General features: G+C 39.6%; 2 protein-coding genes across 4 annotated transcripts in view; one reads left to right on the top strand and one right to left on the bottom strand.

The window, feature by feature from the left end:
• The window catches only part of Smap1 (small ArfGAP 1), a 139,694-nt gene extending 130,695 nt beyond the window's left edge, over positions 1-8,999 (top strand). For all 3 annotated transcript variants that reach the window (XM_004653059.3, XM_045156135.1, XM_004653060.2), the window contains 4 exons: positions 86-213; positions 3,930-4,101; positions 4,935-5,242; positions 8,039-8,999. In XM_004653059.3, the coding sequence (XP_004653116.1) occupies positions 86-213; positions 3,930-4,101; positions 4,935-5,242; positions 8,039-8,173 (743 nt within the window). In that variant the 3' untranslated portion in view covers positions 8,174-8,999. The remainder of the gene's footprint in view (positions 1-85; positions 214-3,929; positions 4,102-4,934; positions 5,243-8,038) is intronic.
• Positions 4,268-12,419, bottom strand: part of B3gat2 (beta-1,3-glucuronyltransferase 2) — a 79,652-nt gene continuing 71,500 nt past the window's right edge. Inside the window, exons 3-4 of the mRNA XM_004653058.2 lie at positions 10,064-10,212; positions 4,268-9,534 (exon numbers count right to left, since the gene is read on the bottom strand). Of these exons, the coding sequence (XP_004653115.1) occupies positions 9,448-9,534; positions 10,064-10,212 (236 nt within the window). The 3' untranslated portion in view covers positions 4,268-9,447. The remainder of the gene's footprint in view (positions 9,535-10,063; positions 10,213-12,419) is intronic.

Below are 12,419 nucleotides of genomic sequence, written 5' to 3'. Positions count from 1 at the left end.
TAGTACATTGGCTTTTTAGAATAACACCATATTTCAAGTAACTTAAGAGATTGTCTATGTTGTTAAGAATCTGTATTGTATGCAGATGGCCCTGCTGAAGCACCAGTGACCAATGGGAACACAAGTACAGTGCCAGCCATGAATGATGATCTGGACATTTTTGGACCAATGATTTCTAATCCTTTACCTGCAACTGTCATGCCTCCAGCTCAGGTATGTGGTACAAATGTGTTCTATATCATGACCATTTATTTCCTTTCTGAAGAGTCTAAGAAACTTTACTGAAATAATACATTTTGAAAAGTCACTAATTTCAAAACCTTTTGGTCTTTAGTTCAAAGCTTGGCAAACTAAGCTACAGCTTTTTCTTTTAAGAAAACATAAAATTTTATTGAAACAGTTACATCTATTGATTTATGGTCTTTAGGTGCTGTCAGGTTATAACAGCAAAGATGAACAGCTATAGCAGAGACCATATGATACATAAATTTAAAAACTTCTGTCTTTTAAGTTTTAACCCTTGCAGTATTTAGAATGAAGGCACCTCAAACTGGTTTGAAATCAACAGTCATTTACTTCAGACTTTTTTTTTTTTTTTTTTTTTTTTTTTTTGGTTTTTCATGGTAGGTTCTCACTCTATCCCAGGCTGACCTGGAATTCACTGTGTAGTCTCAGGGTGGCCTGGAACTCTCGATGATCCTCCTATCTCTGCCTTCCAAGGGCTGGGATGCTTCAGACATTTTTAAATATGTATTTGTAAATTTTCACAGGACTAGGTTCTAGCAAATTCAACATTCATAGTCTTTTAGCTGAAATTAGCTTCAAACCTACCATATTTTTTATATTTTTATTTTATTTATTTGGAAACAGAGACAGAAGAGAGGCAGACACAGAAAATGGGTGCACCAGGGCCTCTAGCCACTGCATACGAACTCTGTATGCATGTACCACTTTGTACATCTGGCTTTACATGGGTACTAGGGAATTGGTTGTTTCAGGTTTTGCAGGTGCCTTATCCCTGAGATATCTGTCCAGCTCCTACCATACTTATCAGTGATTAAAAAAACTAGGGCTGATGAGATGGGTCAGTAGTTAACAGTGCTTGCATGAAAAGCCCTCCAACCTAGGTTCAGTTCCTCAGCACCCATATAAAGCCAGAATCAAAAAGTATTAAGCCATGTGTGGTGGTACACGCCTTTAATCCCAGCACTCAGGAGGCAGAGGTAGGATCGTCGTGAGTTCAAGGTCACCCTGAGACTACATAGTGAATTCCAGGTCAGCCTGGGCTAGAGTAAGACCCTACCTCACGGGAAAAAAAAAGAAGTGTTGCAAATATCTGGCATTCATTTGGAGCAGCAACAGGCCATGGTGTGGTGACAACATACACACTCCACATAAATAAATACATAAAGAAATAAATTATTTTTTAAAACGTATTATAAATCAGTATTATTATTATTTTTACAAATATTAGTGGTGAAGAATTTTGAATTGCTTTATAACATTACATGTAATTTCTTTGAGATGAACTATATGAGCTTTAGAGTACAAGTTCTTTAAGCACATAAAAAACTTTATAACTACATAAATAGTTTGTTTACTGAAGTGTATCTTAGGTACTGTACTTCCTTTTCTGTGGGAAAAGCTAAGCTAGGTATGAACTGTGTGGATTTAAAAACAAGTCTATTTCTTAAGACTAATAGCATTTTCTTGCACATATTTTTATAAATTACTGTATACTTTCCACTAGAATTTAACAAGTAAATTTCGTAGGAAGTAGATTAAGTGAATTATTAGAATTACCCACAGCAATAGTGTATCTTTCCAGAAAAAAAGCATATTATGTGGCTTTACCTCTTCTCCTCCCACTTCATACAAAAAGTCCAAGTATGTATTGTTTCAGTTAAGCAACATTAATTTCCTTGTGATTGCTTGCAGCCATGGATGTGCATGAAAGAAAAAAGACTGTCTAGTAGTGTGGCTTTGGAAAGAAGTATTTTAGGATATTTGACAGTCTGAGCATAAAAAAAGCAACTTTGTGTTAACCATTCTATAGCAAGGCAGTTATATTTTTTAGACCTTTGAAGCTTCCTTTGGGGTATGAGGGCTGATTTACATACAACTGCCTGGAGAATTGGACTCCACACCCAAGGCTTCAGGTGCTTCAGGTGTTGTGTTCGGCATCTTAGCAATGTACCTGTTTAACTCTTAAGTACAGTAGTGCCGTAGCCATGGGCTTTGGCAAGGAGGGCATGCATTACTAATCTTCCATGCTTCATGCACACTGATTGGTACCTGGTCAGACATAGTTAATTTTAGAAATCATAAAAAATTGTTTTCTTGGAACACTATTTTTGACAAAAGTGTCTCAGTAGCATTGACCCCTATAAAGTACATATGTATGTTATTTATATACATGCTGGCAGTATGAAGATTTATAATTCTGGTGGGCTTTTAGTATATGCAGTTGAATTTTATAATTACTTTGAGCACAAGATTATGAATTAATGTGAACTCTAATTCATTCCTGGTATTTTCCAAGCATGTATAAATTCTGCACAGAACTATTAAAAAATAGTATACCTATATGTTTTTAAAACTTAAAAGTAGTATACTTCTATGTTGGTGGAGGTTGGAAACGGGGCTGCAGCCCAGTAGTGACACAGTAGCCCCTTTCCTGCCTATGAGTGTTTAGTTGATTGATGCAAGCATGCATACATATGTTTGCATTCATGTATACATTCTAGTATCTAAACCTGCAAAGTGCTGAGGCCTGTCCTTGGCTCAGGCCTGGGATCCCAAAGGCCAAAAGCCTTCAGCTAGAGTCCTTTCAGCCTCTTGAATTATAATTAGGGCACACTGTCCTACTTTGTGGGGCTATGGGTCCAGTCCCGGCAAGCTGGCTGTGACCCATCCTTGTTAGCCTTTACTGGTAGCTGAGATAGAGTTGATTAAGGGACATTGCTGTATTTGCTATATCATCATGCTTAATTTTTTTACTCATTAAGGTGTTTCTGCAAAGTAAAATTGCTTTTTTCTGAGTATCTCGTATGTCTTGCTCAGTCATAATAGATTCAAGATACTGTTCAGCCTAAATTAGTTTGTGAGTAGTGTTTGGACAGTAATTTGTTATGTGGTGTTCCAGCCAAGACATTAGATGTTGAATTTAACTTCTACTGTTACTCCCTTTACTGTATAATTTGAAAAGAATCTTAGCAAGCTTTTATGGGTTTTCACAGAATCCTCTGAATTTTTTTCATATTTAAAATGAGTTCATATTAGTAGATGTGAATATGATTCAGTATTTAATGACTGCAAGATGATTAATTGTGATTGTACAGTGCTATGTACAAGATAGCAAAAATGAAGTGAAATTTTTGTTGCATATTAAATTTCTGAATGTTTGTATTCACTTCCTGTGAGTGGAATATAAGATATGGCTCAGTGTACAGGCAGTTTTGCTGCAGTTGTTTCTGCATTGGGAATGTATTAATATTAAAATAAGCCTAGATTAAATATAAACAAATTTTACGGTGTCTTTGGTACAGGTGGAACAACCATTGAAGGACTGTCTTGCTGCCTGATAATTATAGGAATGTTCTTTATTCCAAAGGATACCAGTTGTTTGAAGCAGTAGTGGTAATCCTCAGAGAACATCTGCCTAGCCCTTGTTAGATCTGCTGTGTTCAAGATCTGATGAGCAAAAATTCTGTGTCAGTCCAGCTGCTAAAGATAGTTGTGAAAGACAGACTCAAATTATGACATTTTACCTTCATACTAGATGTTTTTGTGTGGGCTTGTGAATGAGCATCTGAATGTCACTTTGTGTCTTATGATTAATTCCTGATTTTATGACATGATTAGGGTCTTAAATAGTAGGTGAGTTGTGTTGCACAGAACTCAGTGTCTTATTTTGGTGTTTATATCAGGGGACATCCTCTGTACCAGCAGCTGCCACCCTGTCTACAGTATCATCTGGGGATCTGGATCTATTCACTGAGCAAACTCCAAAGTCAGAAGAAGTAGCAAAGAAACAACTCTCCAAAGACTCTATCTTATCTCTGTATGGCACAGGAGCCATTCAGCAGCAGAACACTCCTGGTAATTGTGAAATCTGCTTACAGTGAATTGTAGAGATAGTAACAGAGCATACTTGCCGTCATTGCAGCATTTATATTTTCCTATAATAATAGGTACTTCTGTGACTGTTTACATAACTGTGAAACAAATGAAGCATTAAAATTACAAAATACAGGATTCACAAAGCTTTCATTTACACTTTATTCATTTCATCTTAACAAGCTATCCACATATCACATATTACTGTTTCACAAGCTTCAGACATAGATCACCTTTGAATAATTATTGGAATTTGATTTACATTAAGTTTATGACTGTATACAGTATATTTCCTCTGCAGGTAAACAAAAAGCAGTTAGAATGATCACATGGATTCTAAATGTGGAAATGTTTTGTTGTTATAATGAAATAACATAAAATTTATTCAGGTCTATTCTATCAGACCATTTCCTCTAAAATGGGTTGTATTTCACATATGGGCTGAAACTGTATCTGAAAAAGACAGAGTCCCCTCATGTCATGTGTGTGAATTTGGGGAGATCAGTGTTGGTGAAGCAGCGGAAGTAGCATGTGCTCTCGTGTTGTGTGCTTTGGCTTTCACTATGGAAGATGCTTTGGTGGCTATTGCAAAGATTACATTTTCTAGTTAAACTTCCCCAAGTTAATGATTGATTTGTCTGCATTCTGTAAATCACCAGCTCTGCAGGGTTAGATGTGGATTGTTCCACACTGGAGTGACTGGTTGCTGTAGGTGGTCAGGGAGCTCGTGCTTTTCCCTGCCTGCACAGGTGAGTGCCACCACGCATAGTCACCCTAACTCTGTTCACTTGTTACTCATGCTTCCCACCATACAGGTGTGTTCATGGGACCCACAAATGTGCCGTTTACCTCACAAGCAGCAGCTCCATTTCAAGGCTTCCCGTCGCTGGGTGTACCAGTGCCTGCGGCTCCTGGCCTCATAGGAAACGTGATGGGACAGAGTGCAAGCATGATGGTGGGCATGCCCATGCCCAATGGGTTCATGGGAAATGCACAGACTGGTGTGATGCCACTTCCTCAAAATGTTGTTGCCCCCCAAGGAGGAATGATGGGACAGATGGGTGCACCACCGAGTAAGTTTGGCCTGCCACCAGCTCAACAGCCTCAGTGGAACCTTTCACAGGTAGGGGCCTTCACGCTGCAGCTTCTCACAAATCAAATAAATCATGTTCACCTTCTTAGTGTTTTGAAATCAAATGACCTAGCAACAGAATTGGGTAGGGATAGTGTTGTATTGTCAGAAATGTTGTACAGATCTTAAGAAATTTTGACAGACAATTTGTCCTTAGTTTTAGAATATTCTGAAAATAAATGTTAGGTTTACTTTTCCTACTTCTGGAACTCAACTGTGATGGTGAACATACTAAACCTCATTGAAATAGCTAGAAACTAACCTAGATAACCTAAGGGATTCCCTTTCTGTCACCTTTGCAGTTGAGCACCAGGCTTTACTTAGCGTGTGGTATGGTGGATTTTTGTAGTCCACTTGGACCAATCTATCTTCACTAATAATTTTGGTTGTTTTTTTTTCAATAACTCTCACAGATGGAAAAGAAACTCAGCTTCATGTTCTCAAAGCACAATTTTATGAGAGATCAAGGCTGTCTTCCATGTCACTTGGTTACTGCCAGTGGATTTATAAAACTTCTGTATGTTCAAAAGCTCTTCTAAAGTTGTGCTTCCCCTTTCACATGGCCTATAATTTTTATGTTACAGAGTCTTCACTGGTTAAAAAGTTCCTGTAGGGTGTGAAGAAGTCCACATTTGTCTCAGATATTGCCTTGTAAAATGCTATTTCAAGTTAGTTACAGAAGTGAAAAACCACAGGTTGCATACAGCCAAAGATAGCTGTGAATGCAGTCCAACAAAAATCTGTAAACTAAGGGGGACTGGGGAATAGCTCAGTGGGTAACAGTGCTTCCTGCACAAACATGAGGATTCCTAGCACCCTTGTAAAATGCTTGGTATGATTGTACATGCCTATAACCCCAGTGTTGAGATCTGCAGAGACAAGTGAATCACTGGGGCGCTCTAGTCAGCTAGCCGAAAAACTGAGAGCTGCTGGTTCATGAGAGTCTGTCTTAGTGAAATAAGGTAGAAAAGCAATAAAGAATACCCAGTGCCCTCCCCTGGCCTGTGTGTACATTACCACCCAGACTACCTACCTACACACACACACACACACACACACACACACACGCGCGCGCGCCCGCATGCACACCTGGAGGGAGGGAGGGAAGGAAGGAAAGGGAGGGGAGGAGGAAGACTGGAAGGTAATCACAAGAAACTCCATTAGACAATTGTCAAGCAACAATGGATGGTTACAGTGTCACACAAGATAACATATGCATGCTCTTCCTGCAAATTGTATGCCCTTGGAGGCCAAGTGGTTACTTATTTTTATTAAATGCTCCATTCTGGCTTCCCTTTAGCTCCACAAACACTTCTAGGCTTAACTTCATATTCCCGTTACCCTTCCTTTTGTGGGTGTGCATATGCTTGCTCGGGGAGGCCAAAGGACAACCTCTGGTGTTATTCCTTTGGTACCATCCACCTCTTTTTGAGGCATGGTCTGTCACTGGCCTGGAACTTGCCCAGTAGGGTTGGCTGGTGGGCCAGCAAGCCCCAGAGATCCACCTGTCTCAGTACTTCCAGTATTGGGATTTCAAGTGCATATCACCATACCTGTTTTTTGTTTTCTTTTTTTAACTCCCTCATCCCCTCCCAACACAAGTTCTGGCAATCACTTCCTTATGCTTGCAGGCACTTTACTGACTGAGGTATCTCCAACACCCTTCTTCCTTTGTAATGGTCCACTAGCATCTTAAGTAGTCTTGGTTTCTGTGTGCCAATATTTTAAAACTGACATGATATTGTCATCACAAATGTGTTTGGGCCTCAATTATCCTGGGATGCATTGTTCACAGCATGGGACACCCTGAGTGATTTCTGACTAGCTTTAGCATAATCACTGTATAGCCTACAAGTTTTCCAACTTTTTTTTTGCAGTCAGGATTCAGGAGTATAAGTATGATGCTGGTTTCTACCAACTGGGAATCTCAAAAGTTCTAAATTGCTGAGATGTACCTAGTGCAGACCTTACTTCTAGATAGTGTGTTGGAGAACAGCAGCCATCAGTGGTATTCACTGGCCAGTGAAATCATGGTAGTGTCTGTGCGTAGGTATGAAGACATGATCTTCTGCCCTGTCAGACATCTGATCAGTGGTGCAGTTAATGTCAGCATCTTGGAAAACTGCAGCTAGAACAGGGTCTTACCCTGAGCATTGGTTTGAACTCACTGTACTTTTATGGTAAACCAATCTTGAAAGAAAACCATCAGATTAAGTTTATAAACGTAATTTTCTTCCAAACTGGAGTCAAGCATATGGAATCTTACATTTTATAATGAAATTAATTTTAGCTAAATTGTTAAGACATAAAATCCAAAATGTATGCTTGTATGACTTTTGGGAAATATTTAGAATGCATATAAAGCTATTTATGGTCTTAGTAGAGAATTACATGTATCATACACATATTACTTTTAGAATATTTTCTACTTTCTAACATTTTCTGTCCTTACTAGGTAAGGCATAGCTACTCTGAAAGAGTAATGGGCTCCTGTGCACCCAGATACAAACACAGAGATTACTTTGTTTTTTTTTTTTAGTAGTTGTTAATCTCTGGGGATGCAAACTTTAAGAATTTGAATCCAGAAAGTTAACTAAATATGACTGCGATTTCTTTATGAGCAGTGCTGGAGGGAGAAAATAAGAAGCAAATCTTTGCCAGTCTGCTTTTACTCTAGTGTTCTCACTGGTTACCACATTAAATAGCAAAAATGTCTAATTGTGGCTAAGAAACAAGAATTAAAAGTGAAGTAGTCCTCCTAAACTAAGCCTTTTATGTGTTTCACAGATGAATCAGCAGATGGCTGGCATGAGTCTCAGTAGTGCAAACCCTTCAGCAGGCTTTGGCCAGCCCCCCAGCACAACAGCAGGGTGGTCTGGAAGCTCATCGGGTCAGACTCTCAGCACACAACTGTGGAAATGAAGACTGCAGTACCAGTTTCATCCAGAACTAACACCTGACATTCCTTGCTAAAATGCATCTAGTTCCCCTGTTTATTCATGTACATAGAGATTTTTTTTTTCTTTTCTCCCATTTGTTCATATTAAGAATTACCTGATTGACCGTGTTGGTCTGTACTGATTAAACTTGATGTGGTGAAAGCAGATTGAGGAAACCGTTTATGTCCAGGGCAGCTTTGTTCCTATTTCCCATGATTTCATAAACCACATTCTTTGAGAAGCTGCTCAGTCAACTTGCATAATTGGTTTTATTCTCAATAAAATTATAGCACTAATGTTTGCATATAAGGGAATTAATTATCATGTTAGTAATACCTCTAACAGTATAAACCCCACCCTCAAATTAGCCAGTAATCCTATAGGAAGGTACAGTATGATCACATGTTTAATCATAAATAGAATGTAAATGTATCACTGAGCACTGTTTTCTAGTGTATCAAAATTCTTTTATTTCATTATTCACTTCACTGTGCTGTTGTTATGATGTGCTTAACAGGGAACGTGGTTAGTGAAAGGAAGATAAACCTGGATGTAACTATATCACTTAATTTATTGAATGTTTAAAGAATTCAAATTTTATCTGCCTCTTGTAATTTGGATCTCTTCTTATGTACATAGTGCTTACAGGAAGACCTTTTTCTGCACTATATGCAAACAGGGTAACTAAAACAAAGCCACTTTTAATCTTTGAAGGTATATCCAGGTTTATGACAGTAATTGTGTTTACATTTTATGGTGCCTAGTATTGACAAAATGTTATTTCCCTATATTAAACAGATGAATCCATAGACCTTTATATTTGTGGGTTTTATTTCCTACAATGCACCAACCTTCTGAACACTTCATGTTGTAAAGATGCAGACTGAGAATATTTAGTTGACAGTATATTTGTCTCCAGGTACTAAAACCTGTTACATTCTACCGATAACAAGATGAACTTGTGGGGAGCAAAGTATATACGATACTCAGTGCTGTTTTTCAGTGTTGTTTTGTTGTGCTATATAAAACTTCCAGTTAGTTGTAGAACACATGCAGAACAAATTAGGACAAAACACATATTCTGTAGCCTCTTGTCAGCTCTGTTAACTGGTAGCTATGTAAACATGTCCGTCAGATGACAGTAAAAGCTGTTGTACTGAAGTAAAAGGAATGATACCTGAGTGATCTGCAGCCTAAGCTCCAGACTTCCTCTTCCACATTCCCTGGCTGGGCTAGTGCACCAGCCACTACTTCAGTTTACACCTCGATTTTCACTGTGTCCATGTGATACTTTGGCTCGTTGGCTAGATTAACCTTCTCTGTCCGAGTGTGCCATACGAGAACCTACAGAGAAAGGGCATGTTTGGGTAATCACACTGTTGGCACTGACACTCAAGGTGTGTTTGAGTAGTCACACTTCCAGCACTGACAAGGTGTGTTTGGATAGTCACACTGTTGGCACAGACAATCAAGGTGTGGTGTTTGGGTATTCACACTGTCAGCACTGACACTCGAGGGGTGGTGTTTGGGTAGTCACACTGTTGGCACTGACACTCAAGGTGTGTTTGAGTAGTCACACTTCCATCATTGACAAGGTGTGTTTGGGTAGTCACACTGTCACTACTGACACTCGAGGTGTGATGTTTGGGTATTCACACTGTCAGCACTGACACTCGAGGTATGATGTGTGGGTAGTCACACATCAGCACTGACACTCAAGGTGGGGTGTTGGAAATCACTCTGTCGGCACTGACACTCAAGGTGGGGTGTTGGTAATCACTCTGTCAGCACTGACACTCAAGGTGGGGTGTTGGGTTAGTCACACTGTCAGCACTGACACTCAGTGTCAATCAAATAAAAGTGCTATGATTACCTTGGTGCAGTTACTTGCTTTTGGTTCCAGCTCCTCAACTGTAGTTATCTGCTTCAGAAAGTCAGATTCCTGCATCCCTGGCTGGGACCCACGTCGCTTAAATACAGCTTTTGGATTGGCCAAGATGACTTGAAGACTTACAGCAAATCCTTTGTGAAAAGTGAAAAAAGGAATAAAGACTTAACCTTTGGTACACATTTTCTGTTTAATTCTGATCACATCTAAAATTTTAAATGTCTTCTGTGTGTTAGATCTTGGTATTCAGAATTGCATAGAAATATTACCTACATGATAGTCTCATAGGAAAATTAGTCACTATGATATTGTGCAATCAGTGCAAAACAAAAGTTTGGCCTGGGAATACTGACCACAAACTATGAAGTCTGGTCTGCTGATAGTAAAAGGTGACTGCCCAAAGTCACTGGAGCACAGATGCCATCTCACCTCTGCATCTGATACGCCATGCATCTGGTAATTCCAAACTCAATGCAGACAGCCGAGAAGCGTGCAGCTTCTGTTAGCTGTGGTATTAGGGCACTAGTCCAGCTCGCTGGCCTGCCCGCCTGCCTCATGGTGTGTGCTTCCTCATAATTAGCTACACTTTGACTTTGCATCCAAATGCCATACTGGGTAGTCTTGCTCTGGGCCCTACTGCCTCTGAGAAAAGTTATCATTCAGGTACATACAAACCCAACTTAGTTTTGAATGGAGCAGAACAGAAACAGGAATCATGAAACACTTAAAGCAATTCCAGTATCCTCCCCTAATGCTGTCTCCAAGCACATGGCAAACACATTTCTAGCAGCAAGAATAACAAATTTGGAATAGTGGTTTTTTTTTTTGTTTGTTTGTTTGTTTGTTTGTTTTTGGTAACTAGGTAGGTCCTTATATTTGGGACATGGGTCAAATCACTTAACCTTTCTGAATTCTGTAATGCCCCCATTTCCTCTTTTGGAAAAGCACGACATTTCAACTCATTATTTGATACAATGTATAAGAGAAATCCATTGATTACAGCATACTGTGGAAAAGATTTCAACATATAAATAAAAAGTACCACTGTGAGTGAACAGTATCTAGTGACAGGTGGTATCAGCCATCATTCACAGCTTGGAAGAACCCTGGTTGGCAGGTAAAGGGTGTGCAAAAATTCTGAGCATCAGAGCCAAGTCACCTGCCATCACACCACTCTTGAAACCAAAGTCTTACTCAATAACAGATAAGACAGCACTATAAACTATATCCTTTTTTGCCCTTTTCAATTACACTGACGCTTCTGGAATATTCTTTACATGGCTTCAAGGTTCTAGTTTTATTTTTCTCTTGTATATTTAAGAAGATGTAAAAGGTCCAGAAGTGATTTTCTGAAGATGGTTTATGAGACCACTTTGATGTGGTTTCCTTCATTTTTCTCTTAAGGCTTTACCTAATTATGACTACTGAAGGGCTCAGATAAGAGCATTTTCATTTCTTATTTATTTGCGTATTTATTTGCAAGCCGAAAGAAAGGACGGATGTCTCAGGGCCTCTAGCTGCTGCAAAGGAACTACAGGTGTATGCACCACTTTGTGCATCTGACTTCACATGGGCTCTAGGAAACTGAGCCCAGATCATTAGGCTTTGCAGGCAAGTGCCTTAACTACGGAACCATCTATCCGGCTCCAGAAGAGTTATTTTAATTACCCTAGCTCAGAAATACCTTTCTAGCTTTTTAAAAACAGTCTATTTGTATTTATTTGCAAGCAGAGAGAGAGTTGGGGAAGAATAGGTGTTCCAGGGCCTCCAGCTACTGCAAATAAATTCCACATGCATATTCCACTTTATGCATCTGGCTTTATGTGGGTACTGGGGAATTAAATTAAACCTGAGTTGTTAGGCTTTGAAGGCAAATGCCTTAACCATTGAGCCATCTCTCCAACCCTCTTCCTATCTTTCTAGCTCTTAATGCAGTTACATGGCAGAGTGTACAGTTTAAGCACAGGCTATAACCAATTGTGAAGCTACCATTGTTTTTGCTAGAGAGCCCCTTTCCTGGTGGGTGCACTTAAGTCCAGCACCTTGCAGAGAGGTGGCAGGGGCAGCTCACTATGGGAGCAAAATACTCTTCTGATTTGTTCATACCAAGAGGTGAGGAAGGGCACAATGTAAGTGCTCCTCATCCACCTACTGCATCCCTCTGCCCATCCATTCCCTGCACAGGCACCAGGCTCTTAAAGTTGACTGCGGCCAGCAGGCAGGCACCACATGCTAGCCAGACCAAGTTCTGGGGTGCTTTGGGGAAATCCTCTGCCTTCCTGATACCAGGGAAAGTCTCCTCCTAAAATATAAGATGCATCCTTTAGCTCCTAATCAGTGA

This window comes from Jaculus jaculus, chromosome 8, assembly GCF_020740685.1.
Source record: "Jaculus jaculus isolate mJacJac1 chromosome 8, mJacJac1.mat.Y.cur, whole genome shotgun sequence".
NCBI classification, from domain to species: domain Eukaryota; kingdom Metazoa; phylum Chordata; class Mammalia; order Rodentia; family Dipodidae; genus Jaculus; species Jaculus jaculus.
The sequence above is the reverse complement of the archived record's forward strand: the minus strand, read 5'-3'. Positions and strand labels throughout refer to the sequence as shown.